At 38.1% G+C, this 22,343-nt stretch overlaps 1 protein-coding gene across 1 annotated transcript in view; it reads left to right on the top strand.

Annotated features, from left to right (window-relative positions):
- Positions 1–22,343, top strand: part of LPGAT1 (lysophosphatidylglycerol acyltransferase 1) — a 65,405-nt gene that overhangs the window by 17,356 nt on the left and 25,706 nt on the right. The window contains exons 2-4 of the mRNA XM_009646172.2: positions 9,878–9,996; positions 16,578–16,673; positions 20,080–20,353. Of these exons, the coding sequence (XP_009644467.1) occupies positions 9,878–9,996; positions 16,578–16,673; positions 20,080–20,353 (489 nt within the window). The remainder of the gene's footprint in view (positions 1–9,877; positions 9,997–16,577; positions 16,674–20,079; positions 20,354–22,343) is intronic.

The following is a 22,343-nucleotide window of genomic DNA, read 5'->3' as shown; positions in this document are numbered from 1 at the left end:
AGGTCCATGACCAGTCAGGTTTTGAATAGCTCTAAGGATGGACACTCCACAACCTCACTGTGCAACTTGTGCCAGTGTTTGACCACTCTTATAGTAAAAATGTGTTGGTTTTTTTTTAAATTTTATTTTATTTTTCCTTGTGTTGAAGCGGGATATCCTATATTTCAATTTGTGCCTGTTGCCTCTCAACCTGTCACTGGATACTGCAGGAAAAACTGGCTAAGTCTTCTTTACTCCTCTCCCTTCACCCCCATCAGGTACTTACACATGGGTAAGATTCCTTCCCTTGGAGCCTTTTCTTCTCTAGCCTGAACGGTCCCAGCTCCCTCAGCCTCTCCTCGCATGAAAGATGCTCTGGTTCCTTTAATCATCTTAGTGGTCCTTTGTTGTACTCACTTGAGTAAATCTGCATCTTACATTGTGCTGGGGAGCCCAGAACTGGACCCAGTGCTCCAGATGTGCTGAGCAGAGGGGAATGACCACCTCCCTCCACTGCTGGCAATGCTTTTCCTCATGCAGCCCTGCCATGAGCATGCATTTCTGGTCAACTTGTCCTTGACCCCAAGGCCTTTTCTGCAAAGCTGCTCCCCAGCTGTGGGACTCTGCGCTTCCCCTTGTTGAACTCCTTGAGGTTCCTGTCGGCTCATTTCTCCAGCTTGCCTGCACCCCTCTGAATGGCAGCATGACCAGGCAGCATTATCAGCCGCTCCTTCCGCTTCTGCGCTGTCTGCAGACTTGCTGCAAACTTGCAGAGGGTGCGCTCTCTCCTGTCGTTCAGGCTGCTAATGAGGATGTTAAACAGAACCAGTCCCAGTATTGATGCTGGGGTACACCCCCTAGTAACTGGCCTCCAGCTGGACTTTATGCTGCTGGAAGTGATGATTTCTTCTCCTATGGCTTTCCTTCTTAAAGCTCAAGTCCCAGTGTTGGCATACTGAATTTCAGACTACCTGATCCCTTTTTGTGCTCTAAATTACTTTTCCCCTTTCTTCCCATTTTCTTTCTCATTCTTTTCAGAGAGAGAGAGAGAGGAGGCCTGCCTCTTCCCTAACTCTTTCTGACTTGAACCCAGGAAGGAACCACTTCTCCAGCTCCAAATGGGAATTTTTGTGAGGATACCTGCAATTTTTAAAGGTTGGGGGGAGGGGGGAAAACCATGGTGCTTTTCCTGAGTGGTTCCTGTCTGTCAGTGTTTGATGTGTCAGAGTCTGTTTGTCAGTTCTGTTCCTGCTTGGTTAGTTGCTCAGCAGCAGTGATGGGGCAGATGAGTATGGGTAAAGTACTGTAGTAAGTTATTAAAAATACAGAGCTGTAGCCAACTGTTCTTTGCTTGAAAGGGTGATAAGGGTAACAATAATAGCAAGCTCTGTAGTTGTTGCATTTTTTAGTTACCTAGCTGCACTGGTATGTTTTTTGATCAGAGAAAAGAAATATCTCTCCTCTTCTCACTGCTCTCCTGTGGTACTTAACCTTTTACAAAGAGAAGCGCGCTTGAATTGTTGTAATGGTGGCGTATTCTGTAATTACCCTGTTTTAAAAGTAACCATTCTTTTTAATTCTAGAAGAGCTGATCTGTTTCTAATAAAACTATTTTACAGATAGAACTTTCTTTGAGCTTACGATGTATTTTGCATTGTAGCCATACTTAAAATACTGCAGTTTCAATATATAGTACACTGAATAGGACTTTTAAGACTGTGGTATCGACTTACACAAATTTGATTTTGGACTAGCTTTTTGTTAAGAGTAAACATTGGTGTTACGGGTGAAACTGCGAGTTTGACTCTTGCATCTAAAAAAATGGAAGTGTAGTCTGTGGAATTAGTACATAAAGTAATTTTTTTTGAGTGGCGAGAATCCTTTCTCACCTGTAAAAGTTATCCTTGTGGATAAAGACACTGAAATGTAGGATCCCACAGCCTTGTCTGACAAAAAGAGTCTAGTCAGGCAAGCGTTGGACCTCTTTGCAGTGAGGGTTTGACTGTGGTGTTTCCATCACTGTCTCTGACCTAGGGGTTGAATGACAGAGAGTGCAAGCTGGTAAAAAACCCATGCATGTCCTGGCTCTTCTCCAGATTTTCAAATCTGTAGTTATCTGTCTAGGGAGCAATAAAACATCTGTGGACCAAAACTTCTTGGGATGTTTTTTCATACAAGTGGTCTTGTGGCCCTGTGGTTGTCAAAGCAGGTTTCTTGCTATGTAAAATTGCGCAGTCTTAGTAAGCTGCAAATCTTGCCTTTGCTCTGTGTAACAACTTAGCTGAGATCCTTCTATCCAGAGTCTATTCAATGCTTGCTTTATGGAAATACATTTCTTTGCTTCTGTCACGTATGGTGTTACAGCTTTTTGGTCATCCCCAGAGTCTTTAAAAATTTTTAACCAGCAAAAGGAGAAATTTCATCTTTAGCTTATATACCTCTTTCTGGTCCATGGTTATCTTAAAGACAGTCCTGTAAACTTTGTCTTTATTTAATGTTGGAAATAAACCATTTTGGAACCTAGATTGACAGTGTTTCTTTTCACAATGTAACTAGGAAAGACCAAAATGACACTGAGTATCAGCTTTAAATAGGAACTGAAGTGATAGCAGCTAATCTGAAATATATTTACCATTGCTTGAGATTCTTCTGTCTTTTTAGGACCTTGGTGACAACATGCTTCTAACTAGGTAATTTTTTGTGCATACTTTGAAATTTCTTAGGATTGTTTTTAACTTTCAAGCCTGACTATTTGATTTTCACTATCCCATAATGACCTTTACTTGTTGTTCTGATATTTTATTTCCTAAGTGTGTTAAAAACATAAAAAAGTATTCTTTCATGGTTAGAAAAAATTGTGGGACTTGCTTTGCTTCTTCTTCTTCTAGGCTTCAAACAAAATAACTTTTTTTCTGACCATTATAACATCTGCAGTATTGTAAGGTATTAGAGCATTAGGATATTGGTTCACGGGTGCATTGATGTTCCTCTGGGTAGTTAATACTTAATTTTTATCTGTCACCGGGGAGGAATGTGCTGTACAGCTTGCTCCTTCTGCGAGTGGTCTGACTCATAAGCTTGAGGTACTTCAAAAGGATTTCAGCACTCCATCCCATTCTTCAGTCTTGCAGTTGCTTTTCTAATAATAGAAGCAGCCAAACAGACAGTGGGGTTACTTCTTGGCTGCTACAGTTTGTTACCAGTATAGTCGTGAAAGCTGACATCAGTCGCAACCTTCACATTTCACAGGCCACATTCGCCTGTGTGGCTGTGAACACTGTGTCTCTTGTACCGCTCCTTGGAAGCAGTAACCACCATAAACAACTGCAGTTCCAGTTTGGATGATCAGAACTATGAGCTGTGGGACTTTGCCTCTACAATTCAAGCAGTGTTGTGGGAGCGGCATAAAAGAGCTGTTGGAGACCTCCAGCAAAATGTGGAGGGTATGTCCAGTGAAAGATATGTTCTTGTAAGACTTAAGACATATCAGAACTACTCCTTAAATATCTGTAGTGAGCATAGCTTGTGCATCCTGACAGAATTTGTTAACGGTAAAAGTCTTCTTATCATATAAACTGTTTGCATAGCATAATTCCAAAGGGGTGAAGGTCTTTGAAATGATACTGCCTGTACTGAAGTCAGTGGAAGAAGTTTGCCTTACTGAAGGTGAGCTAAGGTTTTGCATTTATTGATTCTCAGTCACATATGGGTAAAAGGAGCCCTCTCTTCAGCCACAAGCATCATCTCTTGTGCCAGTGAATTATAGAACTCAGGCAAACTGTACCCATGAGGTCTTGAACGTGCACTCCAGGAAAATAAAGTCAGTCTTCAAAAGCAGTCATCGCTAGGGCCTATTTCCAAAAGGAACTGCTGTGCTTTAGGAAAAACATGGTTCTTGGGTTTGCTGGGAAGATGAAAGAGACAGGGCATCTCTGTTGTATTCGTCTCCTGGTTTTAACACCTATTAAAGTCAGTTAATTCAAGTAAGAGTGGGGGTTGACCTGGGGCATAAGTGACTGCTGAAGTCCTGCACAAAGCAGATCTGTCTGTAAACTGCAGAAAGAGAGGGTGGAAGCTAAGAAGAGCGGAACAGAAAGCAAAAGGAAATGTGTGTTGTTTCATACAATGAAGTATAGGGGTTTGCAAAATGGTTTGTCACAGAAAAATGAAGATTGCGACTGGGATGTCTTAAATCCAGCTTTGGTTTATTAACACCTACTGTAGGAATGATCTCCCTTTATTTGCAGGCTTTTCTTCCCCAGATGCTGCTTCTTCCCTTACTTCCCTATGATAAGCATTTTTCTTGATGGAAATAAAAGGAAAAATTTGTCAGTGCAGGTCAATTTATTATCATCATAAAAGTTTGAATCAAGTTAGCTGTAAAAGATGCTTTTTTGCATCTTTTTCATGCAAAATCAAACAAGATCTTGTTTGAAACTTTTTACAACCTTAAGATGTGTATGTTGTAATAGCATTGAAAGTGGCAATGCTTTGTTAGTAAGGGTATATTCTTTAATAGGAAAAGAAAGATAACATGTTAAGTAAAGCTGTGTTTAATGAGCTATGATGTTACATGCATGTTCTTTCACTCCTTTTCTGGATTGTACTTTTATTGATCACCTATTCATCTTGTGTGTACTTAGAGTCAATACATGGAGCTTTCCTTGACAGTATGCATTTTGGAAGAAATGGGTCTGATTATAAAGACCTAATTTTCCCTTTCCAGTAGTGTGTGTCTGATTTTATATAGGTATTCTTAAATACCTTCTAACCCTAAAATACACACTTGATAAATGGAAAAAACTTAACTGTATGCTGATTTGCTTAGTCTGTTTGTTTTCCTTTATTTCACGGTAGGCAACTGATTCAGAGACAAATGCCTTTAACCTTTTTGTTAAGGAGAAAAAACCACCTTTAGCACATCTTTATCCATTTTTTTTAACGCAGTCTAGGCATGCTAAGTAATATTTAACCTCTGGCATCACTTCTGGGATTTCTTAATGCCAGCTATCAAAGAATCTCATCTATAAAGGAGAGACAAATGAGTTTTAACAACTGTACATAGCTACTCTAGGTGAAACATGCTTTGACGAGCCATTTGAGAGTAACAGTAAAGCCGGGTTCCAACTTGCCAGACACAAATCCTTGAGTATGAGGAGGAATGTTTAAAACACAGAAACCTGGTTGTCATGAGTTACAGTCACTATTGAATACCTAACAATAACGTTCCTTCTTTTAGAAAGCAGGGTGGCTTCTGAGGAAGCAAAGGAGGCTGCCCATTGATAATGCCATTTATTTGTTACTGAAGATTTCCAAGTGATTGACAAAAAGGTGATACTGTTCAGTTCTAAGTGTTGCCAACCTGCAACTTCTTGGAACAGGTTTTCTTGAAGTCTTGCCTCATGGATGCAAATGCTTACAGGTGATCAGAAGAAAAATAAACTAAGAGGTGGAAAGTTCTGGAGTAAAAGTCCTTAACCTCTCCAATTTCTAGAGAAAGTTGTGAATGTTGTGTGTAATCTAAATGGCAAATAAAGTGGATATCCAGATCAATTATACGTTTATATATATCATAACTTTCAGGTGATTTATCTAGCTGGTTTATGGGTTGAGTTTTTTTAATAATGTGATTAGAACAATCTAAAGGGTTTCCCTGACCTTGCCATAAAGCATCAGTCTTTTCATGTTTTTTATTTATGGGATTAATATAGTATCTTTTAGATTTGGATGATGCTAGTATGGAAATTGCATCTGGTTCCTTCACTGTCCATTTCCTAATGGCTGTTGAAATTTCTGGCAGGAGGCTTTTTTTTTCCCAATTCTGGAGAACTAAGAAGTTAAAGCTCAATACACTTTGAAATAATAACCTCAGGTGTTTGTTAGAACTTAAGTTCTTAAGATGCCAATAAAATAATGTATGCCAATTCACGAGGCACACACTTTAATATTAGCTATAGTAGTATTAACTGTAATGAAGAGATGGTCAAAAATTGCAGAATGCTTTTTTTAAGTTTTAAAATATAGTACGCAAAATGAAGTAACTCATATTAATTGCTAGGCAATTGCACACAATACTAGACTGCCATTCTTGCCAGGTATGTTCAAAAGTATAAAATAAATCTACTCAGTTGTTTGTTAGCTGAGTAGTCATTTGCCCAGACTAAGGACATACTGCAATTAACACGCTTGAATATTTATTCATAGCATCACTACATGCACACAGTTATGTTGAGGACATGATTGCAAAGCAGCCAAGTGTTCTGAGAACTCTCAGTAGCTACACTTAGATGTGTAACAGTTCAGTAAAAATGTGGGAAAAACTCTTTTATTGCTTTTATTTTCTTCTTTAAGCTCTGTGAAGATTAGCTTGTAAAAAGCTTGGTTTGCAGCTCATGATATGAAGTATTTTCTTGATGTTTTAGAGACTTGTGTACATCTTCAATATCTTGTTACAAGAGAAGAATAAATCTTTCTGTCTTACCGTGCATGCAATTGCAAGTAAATTTGTCTTCATTCTTTCCTGGAGAAGCCTTTTGCTCACAACACTGAGTCACAAATGAAATATCTCTTACAGCTAAACCACTTCAGTCTCAATCTTGTGGGTAAAAGAAGTCACTACTGATCAGGATTACCAGATTTTCTTGGTACTGAGTTTACCGTGATTTCAAATTACTGTGTTAAACTGATTTCCTGCTCTTTCCTTCCTCTGTTATTTCAGCATGTTGAACTGCATTTGCAGAAATGCAAAACTATTGCGAGGCTGTAGACACAGAACCGGTATCCTTATAAAATGTGCCCTGGCAATAGAAGGAAGCTGTGGAGGAATGTTTGCTGGTTTTCAGGCCCCTGAGTGACAAATATTTGTCTTTGAACTGTTTTTTGTCTTGTTACAGTGGAGCAAATCAGTGTTCCTGGTTCTGCTGCCATGCAGCTGAGGTTTTGATTTGAATGTTTCCAACTGCAGTGGAGGAATGTAATAGCACAAGTATTTCTTAAAGCAATAGGTGCTCCTTTTCAAAATTTGAGTGTGGTGAGAAAATTGAAGACAAGCATTTATTCCCCCCTCTGAGTTTAAAGGGAGACTATGAACTTAAAATTCTAGATATTTGAGGGTTTTTTTCTTCTTTAAAAATTGTATTAATGGCAGTAGTTTTTCTGCACGCTTTTGTGGTTTGCTGTTCTGTTTCTGATCCAGAAATGCTCTGTGAAGGACTTGCACAAACTGATTCTTTTCTCCTTGATAATCAGGTCAATCAATTGACCATAAAGCGTTATTAAGCACAAGAGACAGCCTGATTGCCTGAGGAGAAATGACAGAGGGAAAAGAAACTAGAGGATGTCCAGCTGAATCACTGTGATTTAATAACTTGCTACCTGTCAGCTGAGCCACAGAAGTTGAGCTATTAGCCTGGCCAGTTGATAGGTGAAATGAATTGAGTAAATCAATTAAAGAATTAAATCAGACTTCTTTTTTTACCTTGTATTTGGTGAGGGAGAACAGAGCTCACCTTTTTACTACTTCCCAGCTGAAACTTGTTAGTGAATTGTAAATTGGTTGTGTGGTTTTACCCTCTATCATATTTAACAAGAGCAGGGAAAAATACTCTAGGTAACAGCAGAAGCTTTTTTCCTGTTTTACTTTGACTGGGGCCTATCTGAAAGTTTTCAAGTCAGACATTAGTCTTCATCTAATATGCTAAAAATGTGCTGCTTTTTTATCAAACTAAGCTTCATAAGTTCTTCTCTTCAGTTGTTTTCAGTTGTGTGCTACTTCTCATGGCTTACATTTTTCAGTCATGAACTTTATTTTAATCCTTCAGAAAGTTGGATCTGTGAAACATTTTTTTAAGATTAAAAATAGCTTATTTTTTAAACTGCACTACAGGAGAAATGATTAGTAGTATAAATTGATATCTTCCAGGGAAGTATCTATAGTACAGTAATACTTTATTTTCTCTGAGTAATCTAGAAATAAAATAATTTTATTTGGATATAATTAGCTACTTGTGAGAAACCTTCTTTTGCAGATGCTTAATGTATTTAATACTTAGTTTTTATTACTTTTGGAAAGCCATAGTTTGGTAAGGCTATTGTATATTGGCTGCTTAATAAATAGACTGAAGTAGTAATTTCAAAATCGGTATGCAGTTGATTTGTCTCCCTTTAAAACAATTCTCATTTCATCTTAGTTTCTTGCCTTGTGGGGTAGCACCACAGGTAGATACGTGAAATACTTGAAGGAAGGTGCACGGTCAACTGGCTGCCACGTCCAGGCATTTTCCAACTTCCATAGAGTTAGAGAGGACATCAGAGGGAATTTGCACGTAGTTGAGGAGGAGGGATAAAGGGGATCTTCCAAGTTCATGTTGAGGAAAATAAGGAAGGTTCTGTGCCTGGTTTGTCCAGGGAAAGGACGTTGAATGTTACGGAATGAATAGACCCTTTCCCATCTCATATCTCTAGTCTGATTCTATCTACTTGTGAGCAGAGTTTTATTTTTTTACTTTGTGTTCAAATCTCAATTCAGTACTAATTTGGAAGCCGTTAAAAAGTAATAGAAGTGGCAATTTTCAAAGGTGGGATGCTAACTGGATCACTGCAAGGACAGGGAAGCTAAGCATGGATTATTGCTTCTTGTCTTCAGTGTGTAGCCTATTGCTTTTGCATCAGTTAAAGCACTGCTTAAAAGACAGATAAGGTAACTAATTGTCCTGTGATGAAAGTTGTTCATTGCCTGGAGACCTGTTCATAACAGTACTGAAGATTCAGTAGTAGAGGTGAAATATTTCCTTTGATGTCAGAAATGAAAATAGTAGCCAGTAAGAACCACTTAAGATACTGAACAAACACAGAAAAATAATCATATCCTACATGCATGGGCAATGCATCTTACTTTTCCTTTTGAACTTCATAGAGCCTGCCTGCCCATCCTTTCCCTTTACCTGGCATTGCAGCCACTATCCCTTTTATTGGAGAGGGCCGGACTCTACTCGCTTGTCTCTTTGCCCCAGTAACAGCATTAGATGCATTCTGGTCTTCAATTTACGACGGTCTTTTTCTAGTTTTCCATTCTGTGTTCTTCCTTGGGAGGCAGTCTTCTCTTTATCTAGTTACTTTGTGATGATGGAACTAGCAAATTTAACTCCTTTTCCTTAGCTCAGCATATTTTTGCTGGTCAGTGTAAATGTTGGATGATCAACAACTGTAGCTTCCTCCTGACATCATTCTTGCCAGTGGAGTATCTGGTCTCTGGTCTACAAAACAGTGACTAATAGTTTCTGTCATCTGAGCAGCATTTTCTGAACCCACTTTCTTGCCTGTAGCTAACTTGTTTAGATTTGAATTACTGAGTTTGTTTAATGTAGCATTTTAAACCTAATGATCCAAGTACAGATTTTTTTTTTTTTGCTTTTACTGGAGTAGTTTAATAATAGTAAGTGTAGAAATGAAACAAACTTGCTGAGTTTAAAAAAACAACAAAAACCCAGTTTTTGACAGCATGTTTGTTGGTTTGGTTTTTTTAATCTAATGAGGCGAGACAGTTGAATTTGAAAGTTGGGTCAAAAGCTTATGTAATTTTGAGACCCTAAATATAGAATGGTGTGATGACACAAAAAGATCAAACTCTGTGCATATGTTCTGGTAGAGTCTTTTTGTTTTGTTCTTATTCTATGCATGCAATTTAAAACTAAGCTGAATACCCTCTGCTTGGAAAAGTGGTCTTGCTAATATTACTATGTTATGCTATATGCCAATTTAAATTGACATGTAGCATGCTCGTTTCTTTATTATAATTGCCTGGGTGTGGGGTCTTTGGGTTTTTTTGTTCTGTTGATAGTAAAATTTCCATGTGGTCATTGTAAAATTTACCTATTCATTTATTTAATTTTTTTAATAGTAGTGGAATGGGGTGATGATGTTAAAGCAGTATCAGAAGATGAAGCCATGGTGCTGGTGAACCATCAAGCAACGGGCGACGTCTGCACTCTGATGATGTGCCTTCAGGATAAAGGCACGGTAGGCTACAACCGGGGAGTGGGATAGCTTCCGTGTATGTGATCTGTTACCTTGGGCGTGCTTGCATCTGTGTGTGGTAATGATGACTGACTTTTGTGTGCTAATCCACAAAATAATCTCAAGGCCCTGAAAAAGAATCTTTTTGTTTAGATTTGTTTAATGTGACAGCCAGTAGCTTGGAGCAGGTTTTAGACCATAAATGTTGTCTTTGAAGAAGGTCAAATATGAGCTGAGTCAGTGTGCATCCAGTCTAGGTTAACACAGAGGGAAGCAGATCTTCTTGCAGGTAATCATGTACGTGACTTTTTTTCCTTTCACTTCATGCCCTTGGGCAACTCATGCCAACTTTGCTCAAACCAGCACAGGTCTAGCTTCTTGGTTATGATTTCATTCCAGCATGGAATTTTTCTCAAAGTTAGAAGTAAGTTGTGTGTGGGATTTTAGTAGGAGTTCAGAAACTGAAAGTGACTTCCCTATGAGGGCATGTCCAAGCTAAGCTAGCTAGCTAAGGTCAAAATTGCCTGAGCTCTTATTTCACAAACTCTTAAGCATTTCTTGGTGAGTGCAACTAATGTCAATTGTTTCACGCATTGCTGTTCCGAAAATTCATGTCTAGGGAGTGTAGTGCTGGAAACATGAGTATGGGATCTAGACAGCAAATTAAATTTACGTGCAAATCAGGAGGAAGGGAGGTACATATGATTATGCTACAAAGGGTCAGAGACATATCTGGCAAACTGAAAAAATGCATCAGCTATGTCTATCTTTTGTCTTCTTCCTTGCAACCATATGATGAAGAAACAAGGAAAACAACAACTGCTTTTTGTTGCATCTGCACAACTTCTAACTGGCACTGTTTTTCTTAGTGTATATTAATATAGATTGTGTATACACTATCTCTAGCAGTGATTTAACATTTTTTAGGAATTTTCCCAGATCTTACTTATGATAGCAGAGCTGATTTAAAAAAAAAAATGCAAAAACTCAAAAAAACCAAACTCAAAAAAGAAAGTATGAAAATGCCACTCAGTCTTGAGCAGAGACTAATTTCTTTCTTTCTACTGTAGCCTAGAGACTCTTTTAAAAGTACTTCGCTTGAATTTCTTTTGGAATTGAGGAAGTTAGGTATATATGGTATTCTGTATGGTACCCCAATGAGTAGGGTGACAGAATAAACACTTTAATTCCCTTCATCAAAATTATGTGCAGGACAATCTTGTGATAAAGATATGACTGTGAGGGTATAGTCCTGTGGATATGTATTGCATATAATCTTGACTACTGACGTCCCAGGTGTTTAAAATATCATAGAGCTTCATTGAGTCATGTAAGTATACTAGTATATATATAAAACTAAGCGATGTTTATCCTGTTTGACTCCATAGCTAAAAAGTTTCAGTCAGGACAGAGTCAGTTTTGGTGAATGTAGAAGATATTAAAAATGGATGAAGGTATTGAGGTGGCAAATAATCTTCACCATGGAAACTGTTAGGTTTGCAGGTTTTCAGAAAAGCAAGACATCCTTAAAATTGCTATTTTTCCCCTTAAACAATTGCAGCCCTTGCTCTTGGAATATACATGTCCAGAGCCTAGTATGGCTTTAATGTTTTTTAGATAATAAAGATATAAGGAAGTATGAGCTTCAACTCATGCTTAAAATATAGCATGAGTAGTACAAGTGGCTAAAAATAATAAGATCAGAATAGTTTATCCTTGATAGAACTTGCTGAATCAGGTGTTTTTAAATAGCATGCTTCGTATTTCTGAACAGAAGAGAATTGTCTTTACTTTAAGTGCCTGTGGAGCAAAAACCAAACCTACCTACCTACCTGTCCAAAAGAAATTATTATACAATAGGCAACTATTTAAATTAGGCTTTTTCTTGAAATACAGTTTAAACTTAACATGGAGTCCATCACAAGCTTGATATTTATCTGTTAGTAACAAGATAGTAATTTCCAAGAATCATTTTTATTTTGTTTAGGATGGTTAAGCTGTGCTAATTCCTAGACACTTTACCACTCAGATAACACTATTTAGCTCTCAAAGTATTTTATGAAGGTGAAAGGCTCACTTCCATTTCACACAGAAGGGCATACAAAGAAGTAAAACAGCTCACCAAAGTTGGCCTCTTGGTGGTGATGCTGTGGTGGCAGAACGCGGAATACCTTCCTCCTGTGGCAGTCCAAAATTTCTTTTGCTTGTTTTTGCCAGCCAATACAGACTGAAACCAGATGTAATCTGCAAGCATTTACTCTTCAATGCAGCTTTTAAAAAAATGTTTGACATGAGAAGTGTTCGATTTAAAGTTCGATGTTTTCCTGTGTAGCGAGGTAGAATACCAAAGCGTTCTTGCAACTTGACAATGTTTCCTAAGGGCCATGTCAGGAACTGTGATGGTATTTTTTTCTAGTATTTTATAAATTCTTATATACAAATGATAGTGTAGCCTATCTGGTTTAAGCAGATTTAATCTCACTAAGCAGTAAGCTAAAATTCGTGTGTGAAGATGTTTCTTGTTTTTCAGATTCACTTACGTGAATAAGGAAGCCATGATCTCTTACTAGAGAAGTGGAACTTAGCTAAAAGTTACAATTTTAATGGAAGGAGTGGACTGGCATTGTTTGACTAATACATGTTACCATAAGACAAGCCACACAGAGCAAGGTTTCAGATGAAACAGAAGCGACCTAATTACATTTTCATATATTTCAAGGAATTGTTCCCATTTGTTTGTGAAAGTGTTAAAACAAACTTAGTAAAGTTGAGGTCTCATGAACATTAAAGGCTATATGTTTAACAAAGAGAAGTAGGTTAAAATGCTGCTATTACTGCTTTCTGACTGGAGTAGGACTGATTAATGTGGCTATTTTTTCTGATTTAGAGCAGAAAGCAGTGCCAGGAAGGGTGCAGCGGAGAGAAAAAAGTAGAGTTTGCAGCTGTTTGAGTGCAAGTTTCAAGACATGCGTTTCCAGGTTTCATTGTTAAGTTAGAGGTGCTTGAAAGATTAAAGTCAGTCTATTCAGGTTGCTTTGTTATGAAATCTGTGTAGAGTGAAATGAAAGTGGGCCTGTGAATAGGAGGCACCTAGGTTTTGTATAAAATTGGTAAAAGCTTTTTGTACATTCTGAACTTACTTAGGCAGGAAGGATGAAGCTAAAAGGACCTGAAATGGCATACAGAAATTCTTTCAATCCATAAACAACTATGAATCCATGCTCAAAACACTTCTGAATGTCTTTGCTTAAACCTCCTTGAAATGCAAGTGTCAAGAGACTCATTTGATAAGTTTTGTTTTGTTTCTGAGGATACTAAATGGAAGAGCCACCACCAGTATCTTGCAGCATGCTCTGTTATGCCCTTGGTGGCAGAACAGAATGAATATCCATTAATCTAGTTTGTCTTTTGATTGCAAACAAGATAATTGTGTCCTACTCTTTGAACTCCTTTTAGAAAAGATTTTATGTCTTAGAGTGTGTGTAGATATTCATCAATTCATACATAAAAATATTTCTTCTTTGTACTTCTTACCACTGCCTAGGCTTATAGTCAGATTTGTAAACACTGAGCTCTGGAGTGTGCCTCTTTGTAGCCCGCTTGCAGCAAACTGCCTGTATGTTTTGTCTTACTCGTAACCTGTATGTCACACTGCTCTTTGACACAATTGCATCACTCCTCCTGAAGAAGACTGAGAAAGTCCAGGGATGCAACTTAGAAGCCCCGTGTCACATAAAACATGGTGAGATGGACTTCAGACTCTGAAGAGCAATGATCAACTTTAAGGATAAACCTACCATCACCTAAATAAAAAGACAGTAAAAAGTGGTATGGGAGGAGAGAAGCACTGGCATGGCTGGGCAAGAGTTCCTCCTCCAGCATTGCCATAGAACATCTAGGCACCAGTGTTGACTCCTCAAAAGACACAAACCTTTTATTTTCAGGGAAGCAGATTATTAAGCTTGCTTATCTCCTCCAGTAAAATAGATGATGTTCGTTTAACTTCTGCTTCATATCATAGAACAATAATTGTCAAAATGCCAAAGTGGTAGATGAACACTGACAGTCATGGGTACCGTTGCAGGCTAAATCATCATCAGTGGAATTTTGGTGATCTTTTTATCAAAGAATATTTCCCTACCCCAGCCTGTTTTCTCTGGGCTGGTGCGTGGGCATGAACCTATGATATTGTAGTGCCTTGAAGTGCAGTAACACCTCTCAGTGATGCTTTTTTTAACTCTTGTCCTTAGGGCTCACCTTTTTCTTTCTTTTTTTGGTGGTGTTTCTGTTTTGTTTTTTGTTTCCCTGCCCTCTCCCCTCGAGGCTTTCTAATTTACTGAAATGGAAAGAGTTTGAATCTCTGCAGAGAAGAATTTTTGCTTTAACATCCTCTCTTTTATTTAACACAGGCCTGGGGGGAGCTGTGTGAGAAACCATTTCACCAATATTAGTCTCAAATGGGGAGTTACATCTAAGAATTAATTTTTCGTTTATCACTCACAAATACACAGTATGTCTTTGTTCCCTTGAATGGGTAGCATCTAGTAAGAAATACCACCAGCAGACACGAAAGGATACTAGCATCTCACAGAAGAAATGGATTCTTGTCTTCAAAGCAAAACCTTTCATATATGAGAGCTATTCTTTTCTCTCATACATGGTTTCCTTTTCCACTTCTGGTGATGCTAGAGGGTCCAGAAATGGGTGCTCTTGTGTGACCCAAGTTCTTCAAACAGAAAGTTTGTTAGTAATAAAAAACCACAGAAGTTGAGGTGTTCTTAATGTGCTCTTAGGCAAGGATAGCTAGCTTCTGAATGTGACTTTCAGATTTTTCTGGGAGATCAGCTGTATGTCTAAGGCAATAAAGTATCTTAAATGTTCTTTGGCAGGTATGTTCTTGCAAGTGTGTAAAAATGTCACTTTGCTGAGCATCTGGCTGCAGTTGTTTAAGGATAAGTAAAAGAAACAGGGTATGTGACAGTTATCGTTCTCCAAATATATAACCCAGAATTCATTTATAGCTTCTGTGGTCAAAAGGGAGAACAAGTAATCAGAGCACTCCAAGAGATAATTAGATTTCTTTGGAAGAACAACTTACTGATGCATGCAATTCTAGATACAAATTGCAAATTATTGAGCTGCTTTTGCAAAACAGAATTACTGCATGAAATCTGATCCGCTTCTTTCTACAAATTCCATGTAGACATATGAACATGTGAAAAGAGGTAAAAGCCACCATCTTTCACTGTATCAAACTGTTTTGTTAGAAGTATTGTTGTAGGCATGGATGTGAATTCTGAATATTTCAGTTACTGTGCAAGCCTCTGGTGTTTGGAGAGACGCGTAAAGTACACTTTAGCAGTAATGTAATCAATTAATACATGAACATTGTATTTTCTAGAGGAAGTTTTAATTTTTTAGAATGCTTGCTTTCTAAGAAAAGAAATTACGTATCTTGGACAACTGAAAGATGCTAAACAGAAGGTGCCTGTTTAAGATTCAAAAAGTGATCTTCTGACTACCAGAGAAATGTCATGGTTCTCCATATGCTTTTTTTGATAGTGATAAATGGAAGTGTACTATGTTACATGACTTCTTTAAGTTTCACTCGACTTGAATCTGTCTTTGTGTAGCCTTATCACATAGGCAAGAGTAAAGGCAGCTAACCTTGTGTATGATTGAGAGCATGTACGAGACGCTGGATTTTCCAGTTTTGGAGAGCCAATGGAGACCCCTCTCCCAATCTACTTGTAGCAGCTATAGAGGGGAAAGACCTTGTGAGGCAAGAAGCTTTTCCCTTCTGTTATTTACCTCTTCTGGAGTAATTCTTCTATTTTAAATCTCAAAGGACTGAACAGGTATAATATCTGCCTTCATTGTCCTCTAAGAAGTGATGGTCAAAGTGAATCTAATAGCTCAACCTCTATTTTTGCCTTCTCACTGTGCTTCTCGGCGAGGACAAGGAGCATGACTTTTAATGAAATTCTCCTGGATGCATGTGGCTGCTCTGCTATGAGAGAAATTGGCAGTGGCACGTGGGTTGTACATAGGTCTCAGTGAATGCTGCTATTAGAATATAGAGTGAGCGTGTATGGGGCGTGTGCGTATCAGAAGCACAAGAATTACATGATCTCATCCTCAAAATCGCCAGCTACAAAAAAAAATAAGGAAACGTTTTTTGTGGTAGACATAAAACAGCTGGAGATTTCAAATACAGTTCTGCATTGTTTTGTGTACTTCAACAAACACTAAAAATGGGTTTAGTTTGCAGCTGGCTTAAAATTCTGGTGTTATATCAATAAGAAGCATTACACTACCTATGTGAAAAGATGGAGTAGAAATTGCTCTAGCACATGGCTAATAGCGTAGAATTGTATGTTACATTGCAAAAAGGCAGCTGTTTAATCCTGTTTTTGAAGGAGAAGTGTAGCACCTGTGCTGCTGTATACTTTGGGGCATAAAGGACTTGATTGCATATAGTTCCTAGTGTTATTGCTGTTGTGAGGGTGACAAGAATGTGACCTGTATATACATAATTCTCTGCACTTGATATTTACTAAACTTTTTTTTTTTTAACTTTTCAGGTTGTCCGTCAGATGATGTGGCTGATGGATCATATTTTTAAGTATACAAACTTTGGCATTGTATCTCTAATCCATGGAGACTTCTTTATAAGACAGGTAAATGGAAACACGTAGTAGTGCTTTGATTTATCCTTATATTTGGAACACTGTGGTGTTCTGGGACTTACTCATTACCTCCTGGATGGTTTGCAGGATGAAATAACGATGCTGTAATGTGTGCATTTGCGTAGAGCTTTGTTCTGAAACTGCTTTTTTCCCAAGCTTATTTTATTACTTGCCTAGACGCAGATATTTACGGAACCCAATTACGATGGGAACCTTTTATGAGAGGTGCACAAGCAAAGTACACGGGCAGTCCTTTTTGTCTCTCTACTTCTAACTGCCCATTGTCGGTGCCTCTCTTCTTTCCTTAGTGACCTTGAAGCTGTGCACTGAGTCTGGTTAGGTCACTGTTCTGACTGTCAGAGTTTCAGATAAGGAAAGGCAGGACCATCCCTTTTGATGGTGACATGGTAGTAGACCAGTCTAAGGTGATGATGGACCTGCATAAATAGTAAGTAATTGATTTTTGAAGGTTATTATTTGAGCATCAGGAAAAAGATGTGTGTTAAGCCCAGCCTCTCAAATGTTAAGGAGTGAAAACCTCGGATTATTTCTTACAATTTGGGCTTTTTTTTTTTTGCTGTTTGGTAGCTGTTGATCAAACTGCGCTCTAAAAGTAGAAGCTTAGAAGTACAGTGATAAGAATGAACCTGCTGCCATTTATGCGAACTGTGACATCCAGCACACGCATTTCTCTCCTCTTCTTATTTTTATTTGTCTGGACTTAAAATGTACGGGCAGCCAGAGAGAATTAATAAATTTTCACTTTATAAAGAAGGAGAAGCCAATTTACTCAGAATGAAATAAATAAATACTTAAATCAAAGCTATATGCAGCTAAAGTGAGATTTCTCACTAAGACTAGAGGCATGGCTAGAAAACCTTAGGCAAAATTAGGTAATAAAATAAAGGTCTCTAGAGATACGCAACATTGTACTGTGAGAGTATGGAAAGGAACAGGGTTTGACACTTTGTAAAATACAAATCTATTTCAGTAGTTAAAATTCACAAGATACACGTTTTGAAGTACACATGGCTGTCAGCTTGTTAATTGTAATTTCTGAATGTGGTGTTGCAATTCCAGTTACAAAACCAAACCATTACTGAGCTGCAAAAACTAAGGCTTTTCCTCATTTTTGTAAAGTGGCTGAGATACGCAATATCACAAATAAAATGCTGTCATAATGAATCTAAGTATAAACCAATTGAAAATAAAATGTTTCTTGGCTGTTAATCAGCCTTTGGGTGTAGCAAAAACACTGAAGGTGAGTGAGTAATGTTCCTTTGCCTAACTATAGAAAGGCCGTAGTAATATTTGGATGAGCAAATCCTTCATTTTCTTCCCTGTAAAATAATGTCATTTGATCAATACATCCTGTTTTCATTAGCAGCACCAATGGCAGTTTTAGGAAGGCTTCTGAGGTCTACTAGAAGTTGACCTGAGTTTTCTCCCAATTAGAAGTTTACTGGAAACAGAGACTGTCAGTAACTTGCCATATTGGTGATGCAAAGTGCATGGCATCCTAAAGAATGTGTCAGCAGTCTGCTGCTACCTGTTTTCTTTCCTCTAAAGGAAAGAAGGCTGAGCTGGTTCCCTTTGATGGCGATCGACTAGCCATGGTCTTCAAGAATTGGTTGTATTAGGGAACTGCTGTTACTTCAGTATGACTTACTATCTCCTAGTTCTGGACAGTATGTTAATTGCACTTTACCTTCCAGGACTCTTCAGTATCCCACTAGTCACGGTAGCTTTTAAACACTCCTCTCTTTCCCATTAGTCCAGTAGATTTTTCTGTATCACAGCAGCATCACAGTATTTGCTGTATGACATTTTATCCACCAGTCATATCCGTTAGGTTTGTTCAGGTTTTGGAGAGTTCTAATATCTAACATGTGAAAAGTGTATTGTTTACTGCTGGTTTTTTTAACTGCTGTGCTATCCTGGAGTCCTGTGGTCTGGTGGGAAAGGACTGTTTTAACTGAGGAGCTTTTATATTGCTCTCTAATTACATTAATATGAGCAGGCAGAGCCATGAGGTAAGTTGGAAGTAATTGCAATTGTGAGATTTCAAAATCTAGGAGAAACACTTTCACAAAACTTGTCTTTAATAAAATACTGTTTCTTGTTGTCTTCTTCTCAACCCCACTCTCTCCCTCTTCCCTGCCAAAAAACCCCAACCACTAAAGAGTGGAAGGTTTGTAGTAGTCTTGTTGACATTTCGGAGAATTAAGATCACCTCTGCTGAGGGAAGCTTAAATTTTGGACTCCTCTGTCTTTTGAGTGATTTGGCAAAGTCACTTTGGAGTGACTATCAGAAATGATAATTGATGTAAATTAATTCCTGTGAAAATTTGGGTAACTTGCTCTTGCTGTGTGTGGAAGTGGGAAGAGAAAGATTGTTGTTGAAGATAGTGAAGATATTTCTGCAGTAATTAAGGACAGATTTTACTGTCTTAAGTGAAAAAGTTGTGCTAATGCATCAAAGAGGAGAAATGAGTGAGGGTTAGGTTTTTTGGGGTTTTTGTTTTTTGGTAGCTTTTTTTTTTCTTCTTCCCTTGTTCCTTCAGGTTTAATTATCAGCTGGCTATATCCTATATACAGCTAATTATCAAACCAGAAGCTGGTGTCATAGCATACCTCGTTGGCTAGGGAATTTCATTTTTATTGTTGTAGGCTTTCTTTAAGTTCACACAAATAAAATCACTTCCTACTCAACAGTTTCTCCTAGGGGAAGAAGACCTGCAAACATTGCAGCCCAGTACTTTTTTTTTAGTTTTCCTCCCTCTCAAATAACAAGTGTTTCCATCGGTGTGCTGGTTTCAGCTACGACTAAGCATTCAAGCAGTGCAGGTTTGGGAAAAATCTGTCGTAACCAAACTCAAGCCTGGCCAGGAGGTCCAGCTGTGTCTTCTGGTACCTCTGCTATTCTAATACAGGATGTGGGGAGAGGTGCACAGAAGATGTGTAAGTAAAGATACTGTTTGGCTTGCAGAAATTACTAATGATACATGGACCTCCAAATCATAGCTTGACCCCTAGATCGTCTTTGCAGAATTTGGTTTGGCAAATTCAACTTGGGACCCGGTAACAAGTAGGGAATTCAGTAAATTCATCCTCCTGTTATGTGGCGTTCCAGTTTACAGTCTGGGTGTCGCTCTTGCAGAGAAGTCATCAAATCGGGAACTTCATTGTCGATTTCAGGGGCTTTTTTTCAGCCTTTCTGTAAAGTGGCATTAACTCAGCCACCAGTGGGTACTCTGGGAACATTGTTTTGTGTTGTCATAGAGGCTTATTTGTATCTCTGAAAAGAGAGGGGAATCACAGAAATGTCATAATTATCTATCTTAATGTTATCTCTTTCAAGCATTCATTTTATTTAGGTGATGTTTTATCCTTATAGGGAAGAGCACACCGTGAACAGCAGCTTGTGTTACTCAAGGAGCATCTAGAAAAATACTACAGGAGCCGTAATCGGAAATGGATTGTTTTGTTTCCAGAGGGTGGCTTTCTTAGGAAAAGGAGAGAAACAAGCCAGGCGTTTGCCAAGAAAAACAATTTGCCATTTCTTAAACATGTCACCCTGCCGAGAGTTGGGGCAACACAAGTAATTCTGAAAACGCTTGTAGCGCCGCAAGAAAATGGAACTCCAGCAGGTAGAGACGCTGTGATAAAAGGTAAAGACCACTTGACTCTTGTGGATAAAAGGCAATTTGAATGTCCAAGATTTGAATTAAGCAAAACATTTTGTGTTGAATTGGTCTCTTTAAATGTCAAATACATCCATAATGCACCATCATATTTATATAAATGTTTTCATATTTGCTTTTGGTTCCACTAAGTTTATTTTTTATGTTGAGACACACCACAAAAGAAAACCTTAGCTTTAATTTGATTTGGTCTATAGCGTGGCTGCATGAATGTTTGTCTTGGTACACGTGATGGGTAGAGCAGATACCGGAAAGAGCACCCGATGTGGGTGAGAAGGTGGGCTGCTCCTTTCAGCACGACTGGTGGTTTGCACCACTTTATGGTAATATGGAACGATAGTAAAAGTATTTCCGAATATGCAAACTATGTTCAGATTTCTATTCCTGGCTTTGAAAGTTTCTTTGCATCCAGTACTGTATTCTTCATTCCTCTTGAACAGTTTTCTATTGAGTTCATGTTGTTCTATTCTCTACAGATTTTTATGACTGTCCCCTTTGTTGCTGGAGTTAACTATTACTGATGACTAGATTTGAAGGCTTGTGTTGGCTGTCTTCTGTTAGAAGAGTTAGGAGGGAATAAGAATATTCCCCTGCCATTATTGTTCTGGGATGCCTGGGCTGTAGGGGGGAATATTTCTGGCATATAAACAATGCCTGTGCTTTTAGTCTCTCAATTTTTTAAATTAACTTCTTGGCATGTTCAGAGGGCAGGGATAGATCTCACTTAACCTAGTGGTGGATTTCTGTTACTTAGTATAGAAACAATGAATCGGGGAATTGTGGTGGTTTCTTATTGATGGGTGGTGCTGGTATTTCCATAGCCAAAGTATTATAATCATTTAGCAGTTTGAACCGAAGATCCATCCTGATAAAGCCATATATGTAGACGACTTTGGGTTTTCTCTGTGCTGAAGTTCAAATTTCAGGTTTAACAGGAAGCCTCATACAGAAATTCCTTCCAGGTTTTTAGTTTTTAGGTTAATCTTGTCAACACAGGAAATGAATGGAGATGATGTTCTTGCAGGAGTGGAGGGAAGATTTTAAATTAACTGAAAATCAAGCTGTGGAATGCATCGGAATATTTCCTTTCAGGCTACATTCAGAAAATAAAGGCTGAAGAAAGCCCTTGTTGTCTTGGAAGATTTTAGGTTTAAAAGAGAAACAGAAAACCCTAGTCCTTGTTAAAAGTTGTTTTTTTTAAGGAGAAAAGTTTGGCCTGTTTCTGTTCTATTTATTCCCATCTCAAAGGCAAAAAGGTATGAAAAGTAAGACGTTTCCTAAAATTGAATTACAGGCTGCCTAGTGCTGCAAGGGGACCAAAAGTGCTCATCAAATACTGATTTATATTTTGATACTCTTAGATTGCTATCAATATAGCTGGACATCAAACCTGGCTTTTTTTTTTTTTTGAGCAGCATGATTCAGACTCTGGAGAAAGGAACATTTGATAGTAGTTGGCCTAACTGGGTACTAAAATAAAGGAATTGTCTCAGAAATTCCATGGGACCACATCTCTTTATCTTACTCAAAACACAGAAGGAAAGATAAGTGGGCAAAAATAGGGAAGAAACTTGTGGGTTTAGCTATCATTCTTTCAGAGTAATGGACATGAAAGGGATGAAGGGACATCAAAGGGATGAAAAAGGGAAATGAAAGTAAATTTTATATTCTAGGAAAAAGTAATAATTTGATACATATGAAGCTGAGGTATTTTCAGTCCTCTCTTCTCCTGAGCTCACGAAAATGTTTCTAGCATGGTAAAACTTCCCTTTCAGAGATGTACAAAAGGTTAATTCTTGATCTGTATCTTGTACAAAAGGCTCCTCCTCTAATCTTCTTCCTTCCAAATGCTTTTACTGTACTTTTGCCACTTCAGAAAATTCTTGAAGAATGTTTGTTCAGTTAAATGAAACATAATTGTATAAATTGATAAGGTTATATTATGAAGTTAGAAGCC

Source organism: Egretta garzetta, unplaced genomic scaffold, assembly GCF_000687185.1.
Source record: "Egretta garzetta isolate BGI_Z169 unplaced genomic scaffold, ASM68718v1 scaffold319, whole genome shotgun sequence".
Lineage (NCBI taxonomy): Eukaryota > Metazoa > Chordata > Aves > Pelecaniformes > Ardeidae > Egretta > Egretta garzetta.
The sequence above is the reverse complement of the archived record's forward strand: the minus strand, read 5'-3'. Positions and strand labels throughout refer to the sequence as shown.